Source organism: Plectropomus leopardus, chromosome 10 (assembly GCF_008729295.1).
Source record: "Plectropomus leopardus isolate mb chromosome 10, YSFRI_Pleo_2.0, whole genome shotgun sequence".
NCBI lineage: Eukaryota > Metazoa > Chordata > Actinopteri > Perciformes > Serranidae > Plectropomus > Plectropomus leopardus.
In genome coordinates, this window is record NC_056472.1 from 27,504,856 (window position 1) to 27,530,633 (window position 25,778).

General features: G+C 41.4%; 1 protein-coding gene across 3 annotated transcripts; it reads right to left on the bottom strand.

Moving 5' to 3' along the window:
* Positions 1-1,116: 1,116 nt before the first annotated feature.
* On the bottom strand, positions 1,117-24,301 carry ankrd50l (ankyrin repeat domain 50-like). 3 transcript variants are annotated; one of them, XM_042494627.1, is made up of 6 exons: positions 18,139-18,347; positions 17,937-18,044; positions 17,247-17,819; positions 7,749-7,966; positions 4,958-5,416; positions 1,117-4,401 (listed from the first exon to the last, which is right to left on the bottom strand). In XM_042494627.1, the coding sequence occupies exons 3-6, from the start codon at positions 17,672-17,674 to the stop codon at positions 1,334-1,336; spliced, it is 4,173 nt and encodes a 1,390-aa protein (XP_042350561.1). In that variant the 5' UTR covers positions 17,675-17,819; positions 17,937-18,044; positions 18,139-18,347; the 3' UTR covers positions 1,117-1,333. The 3 variants fall into 3 exon arrangements, with proteins under 3 accessions (XP_042350561.1, XP_042350562.1, XP_042350560.1); XM_042494628.1 differs by lacking the exon at positions 18,139-18,347 and adding an exon at positions 24,230-24,301 and having other exon boundaries at positions 17,247-18,044; XM_042494626.1 differs by having other exon boundaries at positions 17,247-18,044.
* Between the last annotated feature and the right edge of the window lie 1,477 nt (positions 24,302-25,778).

Below are 25,778 nucleotides of genomic sequence, written 5' to 3' on the forward strand. Positions count from 1 at the left end.
ACCTAAAACAGAGATGCTGTCATTAGAGTGCTCTAAATGTCTGCCACCGGACGCAACAATTTTTGTTTTGGCAACACAAAACAACTTGGAAACACCCACAGTGGAGCTGTGACGAGGGATCATTTCAGCTTTTTCTATTATTTTTTCAAAATGACCAAACAAATAATGTCAGTAATTAACTGTGAATCTGTTACTGAAGTGAATATTTCTAAAAGGTTTTGCACGTCAGTCTTTAGGTTAATTTAGCTACTTTTATTCATGGATTATTAACCCTTTGAAACAGTTTTCACAGGCAGTTTAAACCTTTGAAACATGAAAATTGGGTTGATTTCTTTTGCCAACATGGCTTAAAATGCCATGATCATCTTTGCAAAGAACGTCCCACAAACTGCAAGAAATTAGGAGAGGTGACAAGAAAAAAGAGAGAGAGATAGCAGCATTATTAGAAAAAAAGGGGAAATGTCCAGGAAACCTATATTAACATATTTAAAGTTAAATACATTTACATTTTTGGTACATCACAAGTCATGTACTTTTGTTTGTGTTTTTTTCTGTTTATTTTCAGGTAATTTTCTTGAAACTTTTTACCAATTTCTTATTAAATTTGGGTCATTACTTGTTAAATTACTCACTGCCTTCTTAACATGTATTTGAAAGAAATTAAGCCAATTTGCAAAGGTTTCAAAGGGTTAAGAGAACTAGATACATTATTGGCTGCGGCGCACCGTTCATTCCTATGAGTGTTGCTCATGGAGAGTTGCTCATGAAGCCAAAATGGCTCAACTGCTGCGTATAAAGTAACCCAGATGCTTAGTTTAACAGTGGAGACTGAAGAGCGCGCAGCAGGCACCATGTTTCCGCATATTAAAGGAAACATGGTGCGGCTGGTCAACTTTCTGTCAGCAAAGCCAACAGAAAATAAAATAAAAAGCAAGATGTTTTCATAAAACACAAAATATTACAATTTCACCACCTCTGAATGGTTCGTACTTTGAAATGTGGCATTAAAGTTCACTGACTCAATAGCGTGTGAACGTTTTTTTTCCTTAAAAATTAATCGGTTAGCGATCGGCTAATAAGTGTCGGGTTCTCAAAAGCAAAATTTTCTGACATTTCTAGGAGAAAAGAACTCATTTATTTCAAATGCCACAGAAATGCAGTAAATCCTTACATTTGAGAGTATTTGGCAGTCTGCTTGATGAATCACTTTCTTTAAATTTGCTGTTGATGAACTAATTGTTTCTGCACTAAACCCACACACTCAAAAACAAAGTAGGAGGTTCAGGAAAAAAGTGTGGCAGTAGCTAACTATGGTCCCATACTGGAGCACCAGTCACAGGGGAGTCTCTCTCTTGTATAAGGCTGCACTGGTGGGACCCTCAAACTGCAGTTTAATGGCCTGTTTCAGGTTAAGCTGTGGGTCTGTGGTTGTCATGGCAACCATAACATCCTGTGGCAAGGCACTACAAGGTGGGACTGGAGTAAAACTATAGCAAGCAGGCGACAAAATGTTCTTCTGGGGTAGAGCATCCCAGGCTTCCTCTTGAAGTGGGCTCTGCAGCCTGTATGGGTACCCCAGAGGTGGACTCTCTCTGTTTTTAGGACCGACTGCAGGGCCGTCTTGCCCTGGCATTATCCCAAGTGAAGCCATAACTGAGTGCCATTTACCACCGGCGTTTGTAGTCCTGTCTGCTTTTATTAAGTTTTGTTTGTTAATTTTGTCGTGATGTTCAAGTCTTGACGACAAGTCTTTCTGCGGCGGTTCGCAGTTGTGCACCATAGCAGCGACTGTGCAAACAGAGGGAGGAGGGCTGCTTTTGGGATGCCGCTGGCTGCTTCCATGGAGGCTGCCCATGCTCCCTGGAGGAGGGAGGGTGGAGGGGCGGCTGCGACTGCGAGGCAGTGAGTGCTGTTGGATCTGCTGAATGAAACTGAGGCTATCCGCTGGCACTGTCTGCATCGTGGCCAGCGAGTGGCAGGTAGAGGAGGTTTGGGAGCTCTGCATGGAGTGGAATCGCTCTGCTGTGGAGCCCGGAGATGATACTGAGGAGGAGGAGGTAGTAGCTGTAGCTTCTCCCCCATTGCTCTCGAAGATGCCCGACAAGAGCATCTTGTTGGGTTTCACAGGGGACACAGTGCTAGAGTTAGGCAACAGGCCTACGTATGGCTTGGCTCCGTAGTTCTCCAAGAGTCTAACAATGTTAAAGTGCCCATGTTTCACAGCCACTTTGACTGGACTACGGCCATATTTATCCATGTGATTGGGGTTTGCACCTCTTTCCAGAAGCATTGCGACAATGTTTGCATGTCCCTCCTGGGCGGCGATGCTCAGAGCTGTTGCTCTCTGGTGACAAGCAAGATCTATATTCACTCCGCTGGTTTCAAGGAGACGACGTCCTACTTCAGCATGCCCTGTCCAAGCCACTGAATGCAATGGTGGTCTCCCCTCTGTATCCTGTGCATTTGGGTTTGCCCCGTGCTTTAAAAGTAAGTCTACCATCTCTACAAGCCCCTGCCAGGAAGCCACATGAAGCGCTGTGCGTCCCTCAGAGTCTCGAGACTCCAGGGGCACCCCGCCTTTCTCTATGAGGAGAGTAGCCTTTTCGAGACGATCCTCCAACACAAGGAGGTACAGCAGAGGGCGTCCCTCTGCATCCCGGACATCAGTATCAGCTCCTCGCCTCATGAGCAGCTCTGCAACCTCGACATGGCCCTCCAGGAGGGCGGCACTCAAGGCAGAATGTCCATCGTACGACCTGTGGTCGATGGGAGAACGTCTGTCCAACAGCAGCCTGACGGTGCTCCAGTGACCCTCCTGAGCAGCCAGTATAAGGGGAGTGCGTCCTTCAATGTCCATCTCTCCGACACGTGCCATGCTGCCTCGCTCTGTCAAGGCAGCACACACACCACGATGGCCTTCACAGGCAGCGGCGTGCAGCGGAGTCCAGCCGAGGTCATCCTTGTGGTTCTCATCCAGGCCTCGGTCCAGCAGGGCGCGGACGACCTCAACGCTGCCTCTTGCCGCTGCCAGGCAGAGTGCCGTCCTGCCTTCACAGTCAATGGCGTCCACAGCTGCTCCCCAGAAAAGCAGCCTTGACACTGTCCTCATGTGGCCCATCGCTGCCGCCGCCAGCAGGGGAGTAACGGCAGCGGCAGCTGGGATGTTGCCATCGGGGCCGGCAGTCTCGTCTACATCAGCACCAGCTTCTAACAGAAGCTCAACTACGTCGTCGTGGCCCTCATAGGCTGCAAGAAGCAATGGTGTCATTCCGTCGTGGTCTCTGTGTCCCGGATCTGCTCCACGCTCCAGTAACAGACTTGCTACCTCACCGTAACCTTTGACCCCTGCTGCTGTAGGGACACAGAGGGCAGCGACTGACAGAGCGGTGCGCCCATCTCCATCAGCTAAGTTCACGTCTGCACTGTGGTCCAACAGTATCTCCACAGCTTCGTGATGTCCCATGTAGGCAGCAGCGATAAGCGGCGTGCGTCCTTTGCTGTCAGCTTTGTCAACCTGCGCCCCATAATCCAGCAGGGTCAGGACGATTTCCTCATGCCCTCCCCACGCAGCAGCTCTCAGAGCAGTCCGGCCTTCAGCGTCACATCCATCAACATCTGCTCCTGCATCCAGCAGAAGCCGCACAGCCTCGCCGTGTCCTCCCCAGGCTGCAGAGCGCAGTGCCGTCCAGCCTTCGTTGTCAACGTGCTCCATCATTCGCACTTGCGTTTCTGGCTCCTGGCTCTTGGTCCACTCCAGGAGCACAGACAACACGTTGACATGACCCTGCCTGGAAGCCAGAGTCAGTGGCGTTTGACCCTGAGGATCACTAACCAGCGGATCAGATCCGTGAGTCAGGAGAAGTGCGGCTACATTTTCAGAACCCTCGAGGGCCGCACTGGCAAGCAAAGTCTGTCCATCTGCAGAAGCAGGCTGGTTTACAGACACTCCACTGCTCAGCAGCTTCTTTATAGACACCTCTCTTTCTAACGCCTGTCGTAAACTAGTCCTCTCTGCACCTGTACAGTGCACTCCAACACTTGAGTCTGCATCTGAAAAACAGGCTGCAGAGGTGAGCCCGCTCCTCATTAGCAGCTGGAGGACTTCCTGACTGACCAGAACAGGAGGCTGTGTGAGAGTACTACTGCTGCTAAGAGGAGGCACGTCTGCCCACAGCATCCACAGTGCCAATAACGAGGGGTTATCTTTATGGTGACCTGAGCAAACTAAATGCGTGGCGAGCTGGCAAATGTCCTCATTGTCCAGGTGGGGTCCCTGTAACGTCAGAGCCATGGCGAGCATGCTGTGACCTTCAGTCCTGCTACAGAGGTACCTCTGTGTGCAATACTTTACATCCATCAGCCACTCTGCAAAACTGGCATGAAAAAGAAGTTTGGTGCCACCAGGGCCACAGGAGAAGTGCGGCTACATTTTCAGAACCCTCGAGGGCCGCACTGGCAAGCAAAGTCTGTCCATCTGCAGAAGCAGGCTGGTTTACAGACACTCCACTGCTCAGCAGCTTCTTTATAGACACCTCTCTTTCTAACGCCTGTCGTAAACTAGTCCTCTCTGCACCTGTACAGTGCACTCCAACACTTGAGTCTGCATCTGAAAAACAGGCTGCAGAGGTGAGCCCGCTCCTCATTAGCAGCTGGAGGACTTCCTGACTGACCAGAACAGGAGGCTGTGTGAGAGTACTACTGCTGCTAAGAGGAGGCACGTCTGCCCACAGCATCCACAGTGCCAATAACGAGGGGTTATCTTTATGGTGACCTGAGCAAACTAAATGCGTGGCGAGCTGGCAAATGTCCTCATTGTCCAGGTGGGGTCCCTGTAACGTCAGAGCCATGGCGAGCATGCTGTGACCTTCAGTCCTGCTACAGAGGTACCTCTGTGTGCAATACTTTACATCCATCAGCCACTCTGCAAAACTGGCATGAAAAAGAAGTTTGGTGCCACCAGGGCCATCGATGAGGAGAGGTGCGAGGGTTCGGAGCTTGTTCTGGAAGTCCTGGTGGCTGAGCAAGTGGTCATGAGTCCAGGCTGCTGTGAACAGCTGCTGCGGGGTGAGGGGTCTCGGAGCAGCCAGGAGGACTTTGAGGAGAGGCCTGACGTAGACAAAGAGCCCCCGGGGGAACAGTCTCTGGCACAACCACAGGTAGAGCCCATTCAGTGTCCCGGGGATGTCCCGGATCTCCCGGAGCCCCACCAGTGCAGCTGCGACACCGTCCAGCACACGCTCGAGGAACAGGAAGCAGCCACCGCTCTTAATGTGCAGCAGATTCAGCATGTCAGCCGTGTCGGGGGTGAGCTGTCGGCGAAGGGTCGCGTCTTCATCCAGCCGGCAGAGGATGTACTGCTGCACGTCACGGACTGCCGGGGCTTTGCGCAGATCATCCAGACAGAGCCTGCGAAAACCTGCAACACAAAAAGAGAGAGTACATTTTTGTATTAACCCCAAGATAGTTTGCACATTTTTCTAGAACAGATTTTGTCAGTGTTACATTGTGTTAGGTGCCTACACCTGTTCACTGAATTACCCTTTTTATATAAGCTTGTTTCATCACAGGTTTAGCTGTAACATCCTGAAGAAGGCTGGACACCGACAGGCGTCAAAAGAAGTTATAGTTTTAAATCATTTTCTACATTCATTTTGACTTTTTCCCAAAGATGAGTGCACTGGTTCTTTCCTGTTTTTTTCTACATTTATTCGTGCCCCGTACCAAAGAGCACTGTCTTTTTCGTACTATTACTAGTTTAAAGAAGCTCTCCTGTTTTTTGGCTTTTCACTACATTGTGTTATTTTGTTTTTTCTCTGGTTCGGGCATTGACAAACAGCAGTATTTTCTCAGTTTGTTTGGTCTACTGTTGCTGGAGGCACATCTAGTATCCTTTTTCCATTGCAATGTTTTATTAAAGACCTTAGTTAAAGATGTGTGGTTTTGGATCTGAGAAGAGGAGATATAATCTGCACTGGGCTGTCTGGGCGAAGAAATTTTTAAGGGTGGCCCAACCGCATGATATGTGGTATTACTGCCAGTTTTTGTTGTTTTCAAATTCAATCAATCATCATATATTTGTCACATGAAAATAACACATGGTACAATTACAGTGAAATGGCATCCCATCAGCTCCTTTATCTTGTGCACTACGATTTAGTCCTTTTTGCATCTTCTTAAATCTTTTGCTGCTGCTTTATGATGTTCCACATTTCAGAAATTCATGGTTTCTGATTGTGGCGTGATTTAACTGTCCACACATCCTGAACTCAACAAGACAATCTGCAGAGTCACTATTCCTGAACTCAGCAATTCCTTAATTTATCTTGTTCATGGTTAAATAGAAAACACAGAAGGGCAGTGAGGGACATAGCCTTTTTTCAGCACAGGTGCTTTTGTTGCGTCTGGTTGCTATGATGCAGAATATCCATCGAAGTAAGAATATTTGCACACGGTACAGTCCCTGCTCTAAATGAAGGGAAAGCTGTAGAGAGCGAGGACGAACAGATCAGTCTGTGTGGATTCAGTAATAAAAATAGTGACAGTGACAAGCGGCTGCAGCATTTTACCCAAAGTTGAACATTTACCAACTCTCAGCGGCCAAAGAAAAAAAAAGTAGCACACAGCACAGAATAGACACTCAGTGTCTCAGCATGCTGTTTGCATTTTTAGCAAAGTATAAATTCATGATGCTCCCATGAAATAAAAAGAAAAAAAAAAGAAAAAATCATGAACAGGGTTGCTTGCCAGCTCCTGTGGTTGGCTCGTCAATATCTCTGTAGAGTAATATTACTAAAGCCCCGAGGCCCACTGCTACAAAACAACACCTCCCTCATTTATTCATAATTTGTTAGTTGAATTAAGCATACAACCAAAGCACTCAACCGAGTACCAACTTTGAAAAATAGTTACAGTCAAAGATCCTTTTTGCTTTAGTTACACAAAAACTTATCAGTAGATAATTATATTTCTTTATTTTCAGTTATTTAGACATTGGATGTACAGTTAATGTGAATGCAAATACAACAACTGATTTTAACACGTGAAAAAAAGGGTCAAAATTACGACTGAGGCAAAATTACGACTGAGACTATAAATTCTCTAAAACAGTCATCGATACTCATTATCAGTTATTTTTCATTACTATTTAATATCTTTTTGAAATTATTATTATTATTAAAAAATAAAGAATTCAGAACAGGATTAGATCTGAATATTTAAACATAACTTAGGGACTGGTCATTATTTATGAGAGGGGAGAAAGTTGTGAAAAAACGGGGAGGCAGGTCGAGTAATTGTTTTAGCTCTGAGGAGGAACTTTTTTTTGGCTGTCTGGAGGGGTATCAAACGGTCTGTGTTTTGTATTTATTTTACTGTAAAAAAATGTGGCCATTTCTTTTTTTTTTGGAGATTTTTAAAGAAAATTTTTTGGCTTTTTTTTCTGGCAATGTTTGGCAATTTTATAGGAAACCTTTCGGCAATTTTTTAAATAACTTTAAAATATTTTTAAAGATTTTTAAAGAAAACATGCTTGCAAACCAACAGACCCACCAAAAGGTTCTGGAAACAAAATTCTGTGACTGTCCAAAATTTTCAGGGTATATTTAACTTTTTTAAACTTAAGGGAAATAAATGGCATTCACTCAAACAATCATTTCATTTCACTGTCTGATATCCACCAGACACATGCTTACGTGTTTACTACATATCGATATCTTTCAGTGCCAAGCTTAAAAAGTTATTCTTCATACCTGAGAACATCTTGCACACAGTCTTGTTGTGGCGGCGGACGGAGCAGACCAGCAGCAGCCAGCCGGGCAGCAGGTGCTGATTGGCGGCCAGAAGCTCTGCAATAGAGCTGCTCTTCCCACTTCCTTCACCAGCCCCATACCCAATGTCCAGAGAGTCCACCAGCACCATCAGAGTCTGGGCAGGAGGAGGAAGGTCCAACAGGGGTCCCAACACTGCTCTGAGGACACACGGGAGAGAGACAGACACATGAAGAAAGACATTAAATTTAAGACGACCATGTGAAGAATGCCGAAGTCGTGGGCAGAACGGGGAAAGTGACAGTATGGTTTTTGTTTTATATTGACTGCAGGTCGGTTCTTTTAAATATAAAGTCAGTGCCAGGAAATAAAATCACTCGATCGCAGTGCTGGCAGCTATTTTGCCATGACTTGAGGCAGCTGCACTTTGTTTTTAGTTTTGTTTTCCATTTCACTCATTTCAGAGGCATACTTTTCTTGCTTTTAGACGCAGTCAATTCAAAACAGTGTAAACAACCACATGTCAGTCAAACCGACATCCCAGCAAAACACTTCCATCAGCGACATTAGCAGGCAGTGTGACTCAAATTCGGCACCCTCTCCTTCACTCAGCACAGTCAAATATTAAGACAACACCTACCTCAAACCTTTAACACTGAAATACAGCTGTGATTAAGGAACCAAAATCTCAACTACTGAATCTTCTGTAATCTTATCTTGGATGGGTGGAGGGATGGATTGATTAAATTTTCTATTGTGTTTAACCCTTTGAAACCTGGACCAACGTCAGTTTTCTTGTGCTGTGTTCAGAAGTCTTTTTCTTGCATTTAACCCTTTGAAACCCGTGCAAATATTTGACTTCAAATAAAATTTGAGCAACATGGCAAGAGATGTCCCACAAATTGCAAGAAATTAGGAAAAGGGGACTAGAAAAGAAACTGGCTTATGCATGTTTCATGTAAAAACAGTGAAACATGCTAAACTTGACAAAATCTTAGTGAAACTGTAACTTAAATGAGCACAGTCAGCACCCACACCCTGCTGCGATCTGATGGTGACTCAGGTTAATGGAACTTCTGACATGTCCTGCTCCACCCCGGGCACGCTCACTCACACACACACACACACACACACACACACACACACACAGACACACACACACACACGTGGGTTGCTGTGTGTACACAGGTTAAACACACACACGCAATCCTGACATACTTCTCTCCTTTTGAAGTACTTCCACCGACTTTATAAACTTACTTACCCTGAAACACGCCAAAGTGACACACCTTAGCTGTATTTCCTCTCACCTACACTCCTGTAAAACCCTTTAGTCCTGTCCATGATGGCAATAACGATGATAATAGTCACATTTCACATTAATTCTTTCATGCAGAGATGCAACCCAAAGTGGAACAACCAAGATTAAAACATTAAAAACAAAAGTTAAAAATGAGGCCCAGCAATAAATAACACATAACAAAAGTTCTTTGTACCTGCAGGCTATTTTATTCCTGAATCTAGATTTCAGACCTGAGGCAAGTGTATCTGAAGGGAATCCTGCAGTAAACATGAGGTGCAGAGCTGCTGGAGCATGAAATCTTCATCATAAAGTGCAAGCTGCACAGTGTGAGGGAAGCTGGGGCTCCTGAGAATGAAGTTGTTGCTTCCAGACGACTGCTGTGGTTGCAGTGAAAATATGTCTGAGCTAAAGCCAAAAAAACAACTGACACCTATGATATATGTTATGGTAAGTGTAGAGTAATGCTAGTTATTATAGGAACCCGTGTTCACTCTGTCCTGACAAAGTCGAGCAGAGTCAGACCTGTGTTTAAACTGGGTCAGGAGACGGTTGGAAAACAGCACTTATTGGATTAAATCTTTAAAGCATCATCAACCATACAACTTTAAATTTCGGGAAATTGCTTTAACTTTTTATAGACAGATTAAAAAAACAAAAAACACCTCCTTAGCTCAAAGCACCGTTGCGCCTTCACACAGCCTCAAAGCGCTGCTTGTATGGCTGTAGGCCTTTAAACACAAGGGGCATGATAAATAAACAACACAAAAATGTGAAACACTCGCCTGCAAATATTTTGCATCAGAACTATTCATACCGGCAGCGGTGTGAATTTGCAAAAGTTGGAACACTTTTTCAATAAAAGATTTTGATGTGAAGACATTCGCCAGCAGCGACACAAATATGCAACAATTGCAGGATTCTACTGACCCGGAGCAACTTTTGACAGTCTGTCTGAGGCAAAGCTGCTGTGATATATTTTATTGAGTTTCCTTTTAGCAAAATGCTCTGAGTAAAGTTGAGTTTCTTTTGGTAAACAGTTAAACAGTATACATTTCTGGGGCTTTTACTGTTAAGGGTAAGGATTTGATCTGCTATGCACTGCTTTTGTCAAGACTGGTTGGAGTCTTAGTTTGGGCACCGGATGCTCCATGTCATTGGTAATCCTAAGTATAGATGCAATGTGATTAGTTGATTTATTTATTATTTATTCACAGTGAGAAAGCTTAAAAAATGTAACCTAAAAAAAAAATAATGAAATAAATTTACACTGCCTTTTCATATAGTAGTCTCGTTTTGTGTGTTGTGACTAAAACGAGGTTGAAAAAATATAAATAAAATATAGTTACCCATTTGGTAACTAAACATCTACCCTGGACTTAACAATATATCTTTGACAATGTCTGCTATGCTATTCTTCTAAATATACATATAAAAAATAACATTATACTTATACCAGCATAATAAATCTCATCTGTAAAATATTCAGAAACCACATTCAGTAACCTGAGACTATTCGTCCCGGCTCTGGTTTAATTCTGTATTCTGCTTAGCAACGATTTGTGCAGTACTAAACATAGAGACAGGGGTCTTTTTTAAAGGTGACAAACAGTAATTAACCTGTGACAGCAGTTTGGTATGACGGGGTCACACCGAGGCTGAACTCATCATCAATTATCCTGCAACAACCACAGGGTGTGTGTTTGTGTGTGTGCTGTCATTAGTGGTAATGTCTATATTTAGGAGTGACCAGAAGGTCCGGTCACCTTCAGTCACCAAACAGGTTTTCTTCAAACACTTGTTCCTCGAAAACCTAACAAACCTTTAATCTTAAAAAAAAAACGGCATCTTTTCAGCCTCAAAATGATCATCAACAGTCTGATATGAATCGGGCTGTAAAGCAGAATAAGCTGCCATCAGGAAGGAAAGAGCTCCAGAAGTGTTTATAAAACACCAGGAAGAGATCATCCAACGTGTAAACAGAGCTGTCATGGCAGAGATGCAAGAACCTTTCAGTGTACTCTGGAAAGCACTAAAGCTCAGACAATTAACCAAATGTGGCCTGTGAAGCTGAATTAGCAACTAAAAGCGGGTCATTAACTGAACGTGTTGGGGTCAACAACAAAGTATCAGTCTCAGGATTAACATATGCGTGGGGAGTGGGGTGTGAAATGTCGACATCACAGTCAGTTACTCATCCGTAACGATTAGACTTTGGCAAATGATGCATCCAACAAATCTGCCCCGTTTGAGCAACTGACATGATGGTGTTGATTACTATCCGCACCATGCTCTGATTCTGAAAACACACGTTTAACCTTCAGATCCTCCAATAAACTGTCCATGAATGAATACATCTGTCCTCACATAATGGACATTTTAACTAGCAGCTTGTATTGATTGCAACTTGTACATGAGTTCAGGGTTTACCCCAGGAAATTATTCAGCGGAGGTTGTGAAACGCCCACATCCTGACACATCTCAGCTCATGATAAATAAATCCTAAACAGTAATGAGACTTAAACACATCTGCTGCATGGAAGAGCTTGTCTAATTTTTTTCCCTGGAAGGTAAATGTTTCATATTATAACATTAAATAAATAACTACATTTAAGTTTCATGATGCTGGTTGAGGCAGTCTATTCAGACAAGGTGTCCCGCCTCCGTTATAAAACACAACAGTAAGCACTGTAGTCATTTCACACTTTCAGAAATCACATAGATGTTTAAAAAAAAACTTCCTCAGGGCTGCAATTATAGTATAGTCATCAAATTAAATGCAGGATATTCCTAAAAAACAGTATGTAGGATCATACAAAAGTAATCCCTCTAAATCATCCATTGTGAGACATCTCAGCGTGTGGTGGTGTTTTTGTCTGCAGAGACTCTGCCCTCTGTCTGTATTTTCTTGTCAGTCAAGACTCCAAATAAAGAAAGTGATCAGACCGCAAGCAGCACGCAAGAAGAGGCTACGAAAATCCCCGACAGGATGCACTGCCACCACACACACACACACACACACACACACACACACACACACACACCCACACACACACACACACACACACACAAACAGCAGCGAAACAGCAAGCAGACAAAGCTCTCTAAAAAAAATTAGAGCAAATTTGCGGGAGACTTTCACTTGCAAGCCTGTTTACAAACAGTAAACAACAATTCCTTTGTATTGCACCTAATAAAAGCGATAACATGTTAACAAGATTTATGCAACTTTCAGTCTAAGACGCATAAATATTAAATTTACAATAATATACCACAAAGAAAAGCAGCAGATCCTTAAATCAGAGGCTGGAAGCAGTAAATGTTTGGCATTTTTGATTGATTAGGTTTTATATGATCGTCAGGAGGAGAGGGAGACTCCGTGCGCTTCACGGCATTACCGTCGGGTGGAGAGAGACCGTGCGTCAAGTGAGAGAGAGAGACACCGTGCGCCACAGAGCTTCAGTTTTAAGTAAGAGAGAGCCCATTGTGCCTCCGACTGCTTGACAGCAATATAGTTATAGTTTGTAGAGTTAAAAACAAAAATGCGACAGTACTATATGCAATACAATAATCTGTGTCCAGTGTTCTGTATTAGTCTGTTTAATTTCATTGTGCGTCTGAAATGGTATCCCATATTTGCGTTTGACTCAGTTAATAAATCCGTTAATAACCGTTGGGTGAAATGATTAATTCGCCCTCGGCAAAAAAAAAAAAAAAATCCGAATGCCTTTATTGGAAACTAAATACCTACCCAATTAACGAATACTCGAACAGCTGAATATTTGGGTACAGCCCCACTTAAAATAAGGTTAGATTCAGACGGATGCAGTTGGTCTTTAGTGATTAGTTTGGGAAAATACCAATGAAATTAAAAATAATGTACACCATGTCAGACTGAAGATGAAAACTGAGAGTAATTAGTTGAAAAGTCTGATATCAGACAACAGCAGAACTGTAATTGTCAAACAATACAAAGTATCTTCTTGGTAATTACAGACCAAGCCTTAATGAGTGTGAATCATCTGGTTACGTTAAGTTATTACACAGTAGCCTTGACTTTTATCATTGAGCATATCCTGTAATTAAAAGCAGATTAAAGCCCTGTCCGGGGTGACAGCTCCATCTGGGTTACAACGAGCTTATCATTCCTCTGTTTGATTTAGTCATCAGACAGAAGCGACACTCCCTCGCCGAGCACACGCTCAGGTCTGCGGAGGAGGACGAGGAGGAAGTGTGCAGAAACTTTTATTGCTGCTTAAGGTTTTCCGCTCCATTCGGCCCACACAGTCCTGCACGCTGGTCTGTCTGTGACCTTTGACCCTGACTTTAATTTGACTCGCAGAGGTTAAGATATCACAATCAAACCAGGTTTCCTCAGAGCCAAACATAGTACTCCGGTACATGAATCACTTCACCGGCTTTCTGAGCCGCTCACAGACTCACTTCATGGTCAGTTATTAAAAATGAATAAATAAAAATATCTCTTCCGATGCTCACACTTTCTTTGCACTTTTATTTAATTATTTTTTTTACCAGTGATCAATAAAATAAAACGCAGATAGATAATCGGCAAAATGCCAAATATCAACCCTGATTACCTTCTAAATATCAGTTAGAAAACAGTAAAACTCCTTTCATACTGTAGCAGCACAACACTTAACTGGTGTGCATGTGTTCTTATTACATATTTATTTAAACTTAACTTGACCAGCATAATCAAGATCAGACAAAAGAAAAATCTATTTTTCAACGGTGCCCTGGGCAACAGAGGCAGCCTAACAACGAGCTACAGACTGCAGATATAAAATATCACAATTTCAGATTTAAACAAACTCCAGCAGTTGGTGGTATAAAAGCAAAGTGGGCCGGCAGGATGATATGACAGTAGATATGAGATGGTTCATTAACTCAAAAACTGCTGGCAATATTAATCTATACCATATATAAATAAGAAAGATAATTTGGTAACCATGGCAACACTTCTGCATGCATGTCAGCATGTGAGCTCAAGGATTTGCCCTGATTTGTCAGACACTGTAAAGCTTTATAAAAAGCAGTGTGTTTGTGATTGAGTCCTACTCAATTACCACTATACTTTGGCAGCTCCTCCTTAAAAAGTGAGTAAACATGAATATGTGACCTCGCAGCGATCACACGATCCTCTCAACAACACAACAACACATCACATCTGTCAGTGCTGCTTCTTTGTGTTCAACATTATTTGTGTTCAGACGCATCCTCCACGTGTAGTGCTCTTAATCAGCTTTGTTTGAACCTCTCTGAGCCTGTGTACACCTGGTATTACCGTGCGTCTCAGGTGATGTGATCTCAAGTGGACAGATCTGAGTCTGTTCACACAGATAAAATGCGTCTCCATGTGTGTCTCAGGTGACCACTTATCGTTGCATCTTCTTCCCCGCTCTGCATGCAAATACACGTACACCATTTCTGTTTGCATAGACCAAATGCGTTGTTGATTTAATTAGCAGAAGACAGCAAAACAATTACAGAGCCTAGTCGGTAAGACTGGGAGATGAAAGAAGATGAAGAAGAGCAAAAAGAAGAGCAAGAGCAGCCCAAAATAACACAGTGTATACTGGGCTTTACAGAGGCACTACAGTTTAGTTCCCTTAAGGAGACTAGATTTTTAAAACTTAAATTTAACTGAGTCATACAAAAGGAGCAGCACCACATAAAAGTCCAGCAAAGAGTAAATGACTTGCTGACAGAAGCCAGCTGCTTCAGGTCCTACGTCTCATGTAAATGCCCTTTCGCTGCCCATGTTTCAACAGTTTGTCAACGGCTGTTCTCACATGGCAATGTTTCGCCCGCAGCCACTTTCTCTCACAAGCGCTCCAAACACAAACAGCGTCTAGCTGTGAGCCAGTCAGAGGGCAGTGTGGAATCCAGCTCGGTACTTCACACCAGAGGTAAGCAAACACAGGAGGAGTGTAAAAGGGCTCAGACTCATCGCTGAGCAAACACACCAGGAGAGAGTGAAAAAGTCCCGGAGAGGAGGGTGACCTCGCTGACTGGTGCTGAGACGGTCACTGGGGTACTGGAGGCATTTTTCACCTCTTTGTTCTTTTTTTTTCCTCTCTGAAAGGAAGTTGTGTCGTAAATAACACTGTAGCATTCATTCACACTGGAGGCCCATTGTTTGAGCTGTGAATGGGCCACATTATGAGAGGAGAAATAAATATAAGACGAAGAAGAATAGCTGCTGCCGTCTTTTCCTGTGACTGCCGTGGCCTCTCTTTGCTTCAGCGATGGCCGCATGGTTTTTACATTTACAGGCTGTGCAGCTCTTTCTGTCTGTTGACAGTCTAAACACCTGCAGAGAGTCGCCTCTATTTATACGAGAAGAGGTTCAACCTTAAAGCTTTCATGGATCTTTTTCCCACAACATCAGCAGGAGCTGCCGCTGCGCTTGACGCTCAGTAACTCGTTTTTCGAGGCTGAGTGGTGCTTTTTATGTGTATGTGGATGTTTTATTGTTGCTGACATTGCAGCAAGGGCTCATAAACCGTTTTGTTGTTAATCAGCTTTCAGTGAAATCATAGCAGGCACAGTTAAATGATGCAGGATTTTCCCCAAAAACGATGTACAGACTCCTCACTTATGACCCACTCTCAGTGTGTGGTGGTGCCTTTATCTGCAGAAATGTTTTACATCTGCCCGTATTTTCTTATTTTCCTCTAATTTTCTGGGTTCAGGACATTTATGAGCGTGTACCCTCACAGCGCTCAGGTGAGGTCGAGCTTTATAAAACGGTAGTGACGAGCTGCCAGACCGTAAAGCTGCAGGCAACCAAGAGACACAGCGCCAGAGAGACGCAAATGTTTGAAACAAATCTCTGAATTCACTTTACACACTACAGTTATAGCTTAATTAGGCCATTCAGTCGGACTACTGTCCTTGTCGGTATACAAGCGCGTTCTGGACCTTCTTCCAGTTGACCTATTAAGTCACGTAACAAAGAAGAAAATATCGGTACTGTACATTTCATCCGTACTGTGCACTTTACTTGGTAACTTATGTTTTGTTTTCTTTCCTTCTTCATCGTCTTTTGTTTTTCTTGGCTATTTTCTATGAATTTATGCTGTTCGACTTGCGGGTCAACATCCTGCGTGGGAGCTATGGAGTATGTGCAGAATGCCTCGGCCAGTTCGGGTCCGACCGCGGCGTGTACATGAAACAGTAAATCAACCCCCAACCACACTATCTAGATGTGTTAGTCTGACTTTAAGAAATTTGACTTAGAACGATTTCAGTCAGACTAACATGTTTACATTCATTTTAAAAGTCCAGGTTTAGTCGGAACAAGACAATAATTTGACATTTTCTAACATAACGTTAACGTAACTGCTGTATCATCATACAGCAGTCCTGCTCATTGATGTCAGCCACTAGCCTCACTGCCAATCTCTGAGATTATACAGAGATTATGAGGAGATACCACCTTGGTACAAACATTACGGTAAAGTCTCATTTTGGTCTTTTTACCCAACCCTACTGATACTGGACAAATATTCCTTTTTGCACTTGTTAAGCTTGTTAAATAAGCTGCAAATGAAACTCACATCATCCATGTTGTGTTCCATTAAGATAATCAAGAAAGTATTTGTGTTAGAAAAAGAAAAATGTGTCTCATATGATCTCAAATTGAAGCTTGTTTGTCTGAAAATGGATCAGATTACATTCTCATGACCGGGGTTATCAAATCCAAAACGACTACAAACATTGAATGTGTTTGCTCACAACAATCAAATGTTGAAACTGACTATTGACAAAGCAAAGAGGAAGTTGAGGTGCAGGTTTCCATCTTGTCCTTTTTACCAATAAACTGCTTTGTTTGCCTTGTGACACGTGTCAGATGCGTCTTTGTTCAGGTGCTCCGGCTTTCATCAACAATAACCACCATTTACAGAATGAGATGCTGCACATAAACTGTGTTGAGCTGGGAATGAGGCACGCTCTCTTGAACATGCACGCACATGCTGAACGCCTGGATGGGTTTCAGGCTTGTTACATTTCGTTAACTTTCCTCTCCCTCTCATTTGGCAACCTTGTGATTTCCCTCAAATCTTCTTCAATGAAGAGCAACCCTCCTCAGATCAAACATGTGGCTGTCACATCAAAAACTTTGAACATTTTTAATGTAACAATGTTGTACAAACCTTTTGAAGGTGTCATCGGGGTCTCTCTGACAGGTGTGAGGCTCCAGAGCGGCAGATACGGACGGGCTGTTGAGGATCTCCTCGTACCCTGGAGAGAGGAGAGGTGAGGCCCTCAGCTGCTCCACCAGGCCCAGGACGAACCTCCACAGCACCGTACTCCTCTGATCCTCCCGCTGGCAGAAGTGGGAGGCCAGGCAACGTGGCGCCAGCCCGACCGCCAGCCCTGCCTTGGAGGTGGGCCACACCATCTCAGTGCACAGAGCAGTCTTCCCGGCACCGGGGCCCCCTGTCACCAGCAGCCCCGGCGGCTGCCCCGGCACGGAGCGGGTGTCCAGGCAGCGCCGCAGCTTCTCCAGAGCCCATTCCCGGCAGTAGAAACGCCGGCCCTGGAGCAAACTGGAGCTGCTGCCAAATCCACTGCTACTCATTTCCTCCTGAGGGTCTCACTACCAGGACACAACTCACTGCTTTGAACTCCCATGCTCCGCCAGTAATTTGAGTCCGACTTTTAGCTGCAGCTGGTGACACCTCTAGTTAGTGACAGCTCGGAGCCTTTCCTCACGCTGACAGTTCCTGAAAGTGTTGCATCAGGTGATTATTATCAGCGGCTGTCCTTCCCCCTGCAGGTCTTGAGGTGCGAGACTGACAAGACGAGGAGTCAGAGAAAGGTTAAGTCAGCTAATGGCTCACCTCTTCAGTTTCTTTATTCAGATTTGTCTTGCTGCACAGCTTGGAAACACCAAGACGGGGGATCCATGGTTACCGCCGTTCATCACGCCTCTCCTGGAGATCGTGGAGCTGTTCAGTCAGAAACCAGAAAGAAGAAAAAGGATTCGGTCAAGTGAGGAACTGACAGCATGCTTTTCACAGATATAATGACACAGTGTCTCACCCCTCCCATGACTGAGCCGTCCTCCGTCTTCCAATTACAGCTCCCTCCTCTCAGTTTCTGTCCCGCTTTTTCTACAAGATTTCATGCAGCGTTCCCAAACTGCAGCTTTAGCATGAAATTCCCTTTTCCTTTCTCACGCCCTTATCTGTTTACAACCCTGCGTTCAAACCTCACACCTCCCTCGCTCCATCTCTCTGTCTATCTGTCTCTCATGCGCTCCGGTTTTTCCTGTTTGGGTTTTTTTTTTGTCTCCTCCCTCACTTGGTGTTTCTCGGCATGTCAAGACATGCACAGGAGAGCAGAGAGCGAGGGGAGGAGAGACGGAGGACTCATGTGGCTGTGAGCCATTCAGCTGACAGGTGGGAGGGGTTACCTGGGGTCAAGGTTCAGTCGCGGGGCAATACTACACCTCCAGCTTTATGTTTAGGTGATTTAAAGCCACATCGTGCTGCTGAAGTTATGTTTCACCAAAATTAGTTTTTAACTTCTTAGGGTGCTTTCGTCATCACAGATTTTATTATGACTTTTAGATGATTAATTCATGTTAAATCTAGAGCTGCAAAACAGATAACTAATCAACCAAGAATTAGTTGAGACACTTTGGACGATTAATTAATAATTTATCTATGGGTTCAAGCTTCTTAAATGTAAGTATTTTCTGCTTTTTGTTTAGTTTTTTATCACACTGATCTGTCCACTGTCTCTGTGTTTGGGGCTGTTTGTCAGAAAAAAACAAGCGATTTAAAAAAATAGTTTTGACTTCTGGAAGCTGTGATGAGTAGTTTTCACAATTTTCTGATATTTCATAAAACATTTAAAAATTAATTAATTAAGACAAATTAATTAAAACTAAAAAATAATCATAAGACATAACCAACAGATTTATCAATAATTTATAAAATAACTTCTCATAGCCCTAGTGAGTTATATTGCATTTATTCATTTATTAACTTTTTAATCAATTTTTTCCCCTTTATTTGGTTTCAATTAATGCTAACAATCAGCCACACAGTTATCTTTAGTAAATTAGGCACTACATCTTTTTTTTCATTTTTCTTTTACAATTAAAACATGAACATAGAACACAAGGTGTTTTCATTTGAGATAAATAAATAAAAATAAAAATATTAGAGTTGAATAAACAAATTTAAATAAAAGACAGGCAATTTGGGGGAAATAAACATTTTCGACATTTTCCAAATTTCCTCAAATTTAATTTCCTGTAGCCTCATTTAGAAGATTATTCTTCTGATTTGCAAGATCCTAGAATTTTTATTTTTGATTTGTTTTTTAAAAAAATAACTATTTTCCTGACCCTTGGGATTTTTAAATGATAGCCATTTCTTTCGTTTTTTATTACCATTTAATTGGATATAATAACATGAAATCGTTGTTTGTTTTTTGATTTGATGATTACATCTTTTCTAAAACCCTTCTCACAATTTACTTTAAAATTCTGAGTTTTTCAAACTGAGGAAAAGATACCTGAGCCGTATTAATCCCACTGTATCATTTTGTATTAACGGTATAGTGTTCAGGATTTAGTGCCATCTAGCGGTGAGGTTGAATGAATATTACATGTAATTTCAGAAAATATCTCCCTAAATCCTACACACTGGACCTTTAAAAAAAAATATGACGACTGAAATCTATAAACCTGAAATCAACTGCAAGTATCAACCTTGTTACAGTAAACAGTGTACAGTTAGTGTACAGAAGTAGACGGGAAAACAGCTTTAAGGAATTACAGTAATTATGTCAGTTTCTGGTTTTACAAGCCGTCAAACCATCCTCCTCTTTCCCACACTGTATAATCACCTCAGAGCAATTTCCACCATGCTTCATTTTAATGCACAATGTGCCCATCAACAGCACAATCACAATTCAAAGCTTTTCAGACGGCGTGCCACCACTTGATGAAGTGAAAGAAAAAAGCCATAAAAATGGTTGGACCTGCAATAAAAAAACCTTTAAAGAATCCAGATGAAGAATGTCAAAAGCTTTTGTGACAAAGTTACCACTGCGACGAGAGTACTTCAATCAAACAGCGGCTACACAACGCAGAATCTGTAAGATCATGACCGTGATTTAACACTTAAAAGAACAGAGCATTAAAAAAAACCCTGACTGCTGTGCATATCGTCTGCAATGTGATAGCCTGGTGACAGAGTGAGTCAGAGAGCTAACTGGAAGCATAATATCCTCCTACAGGTGGATGACACTTACGCTGTCAGCTGACAAGTGCCAAATACTGAAAATGAACTGGAAAATGAAAAGATGTGTTGTCTTAGCAGGGCACTGAAGACTAACGCCAAGCAGTGAAGTTGTCGACATTCTTGTCATTACTTGTGGTATTTACAAAGACCTCTAAACTCAGCGTGTAGCCTGTAACACTGGAGGAGAGGCCAAATACTGGAGCAGCATCCTTACAGCACCTAACAGACGCAAGAAGTCCAATCAAATCAAGCCAGTTTCATTTATACAACCAAAACAAGCCCTAGATCTTTGATCATTTCTGCCTTAATTTAGAGGCACAACTTATTTTGCTATAGTTTTTTTAAATAGTGGTATAGTTTTCAAAAATGCTCATGTGTTCGGTGGTGGAAAATAACTTATTTAGTATTCTACAGGCTACTTTGTGTGTGTTTCCATTTAAGCCTGACTCCAGATGGAGTTAATTTTAAACGCAATGATGTACCGCTTCATGTAATGATCACTTCTTTCATCATGCTGCCCTGCTGTGACGGCGATACATTCCCTGTCTGACCCAGATTTTGTCAGGGCGCATACGCCCATTGAAAAAAGCCAGTAAGAAATCTGGTAACGTGAATACTCGGACAAGAAATATTAACGTTCTCCAGGAGCAGGGTTCCCACGCCTTCTTAAACATCAAATTCAATCATTTTTCAAGGACTTTCCAGGCCAAATTCACTAAAACTCAAGGACCCAACATGATATAGTTTAAGAGGATAATTACTGTTACAGCACTGATAATCTAAGCAGGCTTTAAAGAAGCTCAAAAGTCAACAAAAAACAAGAGGCTCGAATGTGTTAACACTTCTCAATGGTGTGTTACAGTGATGGCAGACGACATCAAAACAATTTCAGCTTCTATTTTAACGCAAAATATATAAAGGGAAATACTAATTTCAGGCACACTCGTTTGCTGAACATTTTCATCAGGAGCACCTGTTTTTCTTTTTTAGTTTTGTTTGATAAAGACAGTCCTTGAGCCACAGCTACTTGACAAAAAAAGAAATTCAAGAAATTCAATGACCCAAATCTATTAATGCTTAATTTAAAAAAAAAAAAACCAAAAAAAACATTTTTTCAAACTCTCAAGGATTTCTTGGCCCTGTGTAAATCCTGCAAGTGTCATCTAAATAGAGAAAAAAATGTTTCTCTAACCCTCTACCCCCGAAAAATGGGTTTGCTGTTCACACAACCTTTAAAATAATGAAAGACATGTCATGTGCTTAAAAACTAGCAAACTCACTGTATTGAAGTGAAGACAGATAAAGAAGTGGCTGTTTGCACCACCTAAACCCTGCAGAAAGTGATGTCATTACACATTTGTTTTTGTACAGCCTAAGGAAATTGTTTTTAGGAAATGCACTTCTTTTCATTTTAGCCAAGATTTAGATGAGAAAACTGATACCACTCTCATGTCTGTACACTAAATATAAAGCTGTAACAAGCAGCAGGTTAGCTTAGCTTAGCATAAACCCAAAAAACGTGGGGGGTGCAGGATGAGGAACATCCTGTCCAAAGATAACAAACTCCACCTATCAAAACCTCTAAAGATAAAAAAATATGTTAAAAAGCTAAGCAATATTTCTGAAATGTTGATACAACACAATTGTGAGATGACTGCGTTTTCATTGACTGATGTTATAATACTTCTCTGATGATAACAAACCAAGAAGCATGGCAATGGATTTTCAAAACATTAGGTTTATTTCTACTGCAGCCACTGCACGAGCCGTGATTATATCCAATCCAAGGAGACATAGGCGTGTTATGTGAGCGGTAACGGAAAGGCAAAAACACTTTTTTGCGATAAATAGGAGTTCTTTTTTCCCCCCGAAACTGACGTGTTTCCATCAGGGCATATTTTATATTTGCAATTTCAATCTGTGCAATATGAGGGTTGATCGAAACCTGCCTCGTGTTACTAGTGGTACTCGCCAAATGAACCGCGCATCTAACTAGCTCCTTGACAAAGGTAAAGGTGGTGCACAGTGCAGAGCCGCCAAGGCTAACGTTAGCTAGCAAAATGGGACCTGAAGGTGGGCTAGCATTAAAATGCTCAAAAATAAAAATGCAAGACATTTTACAACACAAAATTATAATATCACCACCTCACCTGCATTAAAGCTCACTGAGTCAACGGAGCACCGCACTAAAAGGAAAGGCCTCTTGTATTAGACGTCACATTGCGGGTTTTTTTTTCCCTTCAAAATTAGCTAACGTTAGCCGGTTATCAGGTATCGAGCTATCGAAAGCAAAACTAACCGAAATAAAAATGGTCCAAAATAAAATGGTATATACATTCACATAGCAGTCCTAAGGCTTAATTAACACTCTGAACAGCATTTTATGTCCTTACAAAAAACAAAAAGAGGCTTAAAAATGTTTATGGCTTTAAGGGGGAGCTAGATAATATTATGTGCTATGCTAGGCTAACGTTATTTAGCAAAAAGCAGGTGTAACTTACCTTGTAACAAGCAGAGAAATTATAAAAAATGTTGGGTTAAGGTACGTAAATAGTTAAAAAAAATGTTTAAACTATTCTTTTACATTTTTTTTAGTCTAATTTATATAACAGGGAATTTATTTTATGTTTATATCACATTTTTTTAAGTTTAAAGTGGACTTTCACATTACAAATAGCCTGTTTTTAACCCTTTGAAATCAGTTTTTTTGTGCTGCATTCAGATGCCTGTCACAAGCATTTTAACACTGAAACGTAAGCAAATTGGCTTGATTTCTTTAAAATACATCCGTGAAAAAAGCAATCAGCAACTTGGCATGAAAAGTCACAAATTGCTAAAAATTTTAAAAGGTGACAGGACAATGACAAGAAAATAAGCTTTAAAAGAGAGAGAAAATTATTTGAACGTCAAATAATTTGGGGGGGAAATATCAAGAAAAATTTACCTAAATTTATTATGATTATATATTTAAATTTAGGATACAGAACATACAATCTCTATTATTATTATTATTTATTATTATTATTATTATTATTATTAGTAGTAGTAGTAGTAGTAGTATTAGTATTAGTATTAAAGAGTCTACAGATTATCGGCTGATTATTGGGGCCAGTAATTGGCATTTTTTTCTGATTATCTGTATCTGATCGCCAATAAAATTATTAGTTAAAAAGTGCTAAGAAAGTCAACATGGGAGGAACTTTTAGTTTGTAAAGCTATTTTTTTTATGAATTCATTTTTTTTTAAAATTTACATTTTTAATGTATTTTATATTTTAAAAAGCTGCTGGGAACTTGCTGTATATAAGTTTTTCATTTTTTATTTGATTTTTATTTGGTATTTTTTGGGTCACTTTTTGTTAAGTTACTCATTGCCTTTTTTCATGTTATTTTGTGAGAAATTAAGTTTTTTTTTTTTTTTTTTTTAGGTTTTAAAGGATTTAACTGTTTTCCCCATATCTCACATTTTCATGTTACCTCACATGACTTAAAGTGACCACTCGGTGGTTTTCAGCATAAATAACTCAGCCAATCAGCTCCCTCACTAATGTTACAGTCAAATATTTGTCTCTTTGTCGGGCTCCACAGGTGATCCGCTGCAGGAAATATCTGTCCTCCTCCACCTGTCTGCCTCTGACGTTACACAAACAACATGACGATTACAAGCGTAATAAATTGGCTAATGAAACAATAAAATGCGCGCTAATGTGCGTTTAAACTGACCTCATTAATCAGACATAGTGATCGACGCCATTGTAAACAAACACACCAAGCGCTGCCCCAAAATACTTAGTTTGTTTCCGATAAAATCTCCTAAAGTCCCGTTTGTTTTCCTCCGAAAATACCGAGTTTTGAATCCAGCGGACGTGATCTTACCTGACAGACACGCTCTCCATCTCCGTCTCCCTCCTCACCGACAAACCAGCAGCTCTCCGCCGGATTTTAATCACGTGTGGGCCAGTCCACTCCCACAATCCTCCACACCAGCACATTAAAGCTGAAGTTGATCTTATTTCTGGGGAAGATGTCCGGTTTATTTCAAAGATTGTCGGTTTCTCTCGTTGCCTCCCTCAGGGGGGGCTGCTTTCTCTGCTGCTGCACTGAAAAAGGATGTCAGAGAAGAAAAAATTAAAGGCTCACAGTGTTACATGAGAGGACGTCCTCTGCAGACTGGTTTCACACTGATGTGTTAAACTAGACCACACGTATTTGTCTTAAAGTTTTACTGTAAAGAGTATGGGCATGGAAGCTCGTTTGTGCCAAAAAAAGACCAAAAAGGAAAAAGTTCTGATGGTAATTTAAAAATAACAGTATGGGTTTGGAAACCAGTTTGTACCAGAAAAAGACAAAAACAAAAAAATGTGGAAGTCATTTTTTGGTCTTAGTTTTACTGTAAAAAGTAAGGGTATGGAAGCTCGTTTATGCAAGAAAAAGACAAAAAAAAAAAATAAATAAAATACTGATGGTAATTTGATTTATCCACAATATGGATTTGGAAGCCCATTCATGCCAGAAAAAAAAAAAGACAAAAACAAAAAGACAAGAAATAAATAATAATTAAAAAAATAACATGAGTGTGAAGTCAATTTTTTGTCTTAGTTTTACTGTAAAGAGTATGGGTATGGAAGCTTGTTTGTGCCAGAAAAAGACAAAAAAAAATTCCAACATACTAATGGTAATTTAAATTTAAAAATAAGAAAAAGAAAAAAAAGACCAAAAAAAAGTTAAAACTCTTGTCATTTTTTTTTTTTAAATGACAAGTGTGGATGAAAAAAAAAACAAAAAAAATGCCCAAATTAAGAATGATTTAATGTTCTTACATTTTTATTACATTTTCCTTCCTTTTTTTTTTTTTTTTTTTTTTTTAAATTTTCCCTCTAATTGAATTTTTGATCAGCTGAGGGTCACAGAAATTCTGTCAATGTGTAATTGTGCTTCAAATTTAATCTAAAAAAAAAACCAACCTACCAATTGGGCATGTATATTTAAAAGGTTATTCCCGCATATTAATCACTGACACCTGCTGACCAAACGCGGGAAATGTGGCTCAGTTTGTGATCTGTGTGTTTTTAAGAATTCTTTCTGATCCTCTAACATCATCTAACATCTAACATCAGAATTCACAGCGGACTTTAAGACACGATGTGTTTCGTCTAATCCGCATAAACTCTGCTTTAAGTCACCAGAGGCCTTAAACTGTCCCACGATCACAGCTGAGCTCACAGTGATACGAGAAATGACCTTTTCACCCTGTCAGCCGATTCTCCACATTCTAACGTACTCTTATAGACTCCTAAAAACCAAACGTCTCATCGCTTAAATAACACTTTTTCATTTTATTTCCCACTAAATATCGTTAAAATATATTTTACAATATGCTGAATGCAGCTCATCTTTCTGTAAAGTTACACATAAAGGCACAAAA